The sequence below is a fragment of the Myotis brandtii genome, unplaced genomic scaffold (genome assembly GCF_000412655.1).
Source record: "Myotis brandtii unplaced genomic scaffold, ASM41265v1 scaffold868, whole genome shotgun sequence".
In the NCBI taxonomy this organism is placed as follows: Eukaryota; Metazoa; Chordata; class Mammalia; order Chiroptera; family Vespertilionidae; genus Myotis; species Myotis brandtii.
The window spans coordinates 771,615-774,118 of NW_005371540.1; the positions used below are offsets into that span (position 1 = coordinate 771,615).

Here is a 2,504-nt window from a genome sequence, read left to right on the forward strand (position 1 = left end):
CCACACACCACACACCACACACCACACACCACACACCACACACCACACACCACACACCACACACCACACACCACACACCACACACCACACACCACACACCACACACCACACACCACACACCACACACCACACACCACACACCACACACCACACACCACACACCACACACCACACACCACACACCACACACCACACACCACACACCACACACCACACACCACACACCACACACCACACACCACACACCACACATATACACAGCACACATATACACAGCACATACCACACATATACACAGCACACATATACACAGCACATACCACACATATACACAGCACACATATACACAGCACATACCACACATATACACAGCACACATATACACAGCACATACCACACATATACACAGCACACATATACACAGCACATACCACACATATACACAGCACACATATACACAGCACATACCACACATATACACAGCACACATATACACAGCACATACCACACACCACACACCACACATCACACACCACACATATACACAGCACATACCACACATATACACAGCACACATATACACAGCACATACCACACATATACACAGCACACATATACACAGCACATACCACACATATACACAGCACACATATACACAGCACATACCACACATATACACAGCACACATATACACAGCACATACCACACATATACACAGCACACATATACACAGCACATACCACACATATACACAGCACACATATACACAGCACATACCACACATATACACAGCACACATATACACAGCACATACCACACACCACACACCACACATCACACACCACACATATACACAGCACATACCACACATATACACAGCACACATATACACAGCACATACCACACATATACACAGCACACATATACACAGCACATACCACACATATACACAGCACACATATACACAGCACATACCACACATATACACAGCACACATATACACAGCACATACCACACATATACACAGCACACATATACACAGCACATACCACACATATACACAGCACACATATACACAGCACATACCACACATATACACAGCACACATATACACAGCACATACCACACACCACACACCACACATCACACACCACACATATACACAGCACATACCACACATATACACAGCACACATATACACAGCACATACCACACATATACACAGCACACATATACACAGCACATACCACACACCACACACCACACATCACACACCACACATATACACAGTACACACCGCACATCACACAAGTACATAGACACACAGCACACATATACACTGCACACATGTACATAGACACACCACACATCACATATATACACAGCACACACCACACATATACACAGCACACACCGCACACCACACATATATACAGTACACACTGCACACCACACATATACACAGTACACAGTACACACCACACATATACACAGTACACAGTACACACCACACATATACACAGCACACACTGCACACCACACATATACACAGTACACAGTACACACCACACATATACACAGTACACATTGCACACACCACACACATATACACAGACACACACCACATGCCACACACCACACAGAAATATACAACACACGCACCACACATATATACAGATACACCGCACACACCACCACACACCACACACATATACCCAGACACACACTCCATAGCGCACACCACACAGAAACACACAGCACACACACCAGACACAGCACACACTGCACACCCGCTGCCCTCCCTCCGTCCCTGGCAGACAGCCGCAATGGCAGTGACGGCACTGGCTGCTCTCAGGGTGGCGCCACCACCTGCCGCTGCCCCTGGCCTCCCCGCCCGCTCACCTGCCCCCACCAAGGAGAGTGATTTAGGAGCCGCCCACGCCCACGCCCACTCCCACGCCCACGCGTGTGCGGGGAGCTGCTAAACTTGCAGGTCCCCATTTAGAAGGGCCTGTTTGCAGCCCAGTGTCTCCGTGGTATGAATGTCAGGCCTCCGGCCTCGGTGCCTCCGCCAGCAGGTGGTGTCCCCGCGTCGGGGCAGGAAGATGGGCACAGTGAGGGCTGGGGACTCTGCCTCCCAGGGAGCGGGCTGCCTGGCTCCGTAGGAGGCGCAAAGGCCACAGGCCCCGAGGTGGGGCGCGTGGGCACTGTGTCCTCTGAGTTAACCGAGAGAGAGACTTCCTTCAGACCAGGGGTTCCGCTAAGGCAGCAAAGCTGTCCGTGTCGCTCCAGGCCTGGCGGGCGCTGAGGCCACGGGAAAGGCCCCCCTGTGACTCCCAGCCAGTGCCACGTGCTCCGAGTGCCTCCACACGCTCATCATCACCCAGGGGTGGGGACGACACAACTCACCCACCGGGGTGACCAAAATGGGGCGTGGAGTGGGTGGGTGGCAGCAGGGGTCGCGGCCCCTCCGGGTGCAAACCCCAGTGCCCGCCCGTCTTTTG

General features: G+C 51.7%; 1 protein-coding gene across 1 annotated transcript in view; it reads left to right on the forward strand.

The window, feature by feature from the left end:
- The window catches only part of DPP6 (dipeptidyl-peptidase 6), a 386,529-nt gene that overhangs the window by 369,739 nt on the left and 14,286 nt on the right, over positions 1-2,504 (forward strand). The window contains exon 20 of the mRNA XM_014532252.1: positions 1,856-1,964. Coding sequence (XP_014387738.1) covers positions 1,856-1,964 — 109 coding nt within the window. The remainder of the gene's footprint in view (positions 1-1,855; positions 1,965-2,504) is intronic.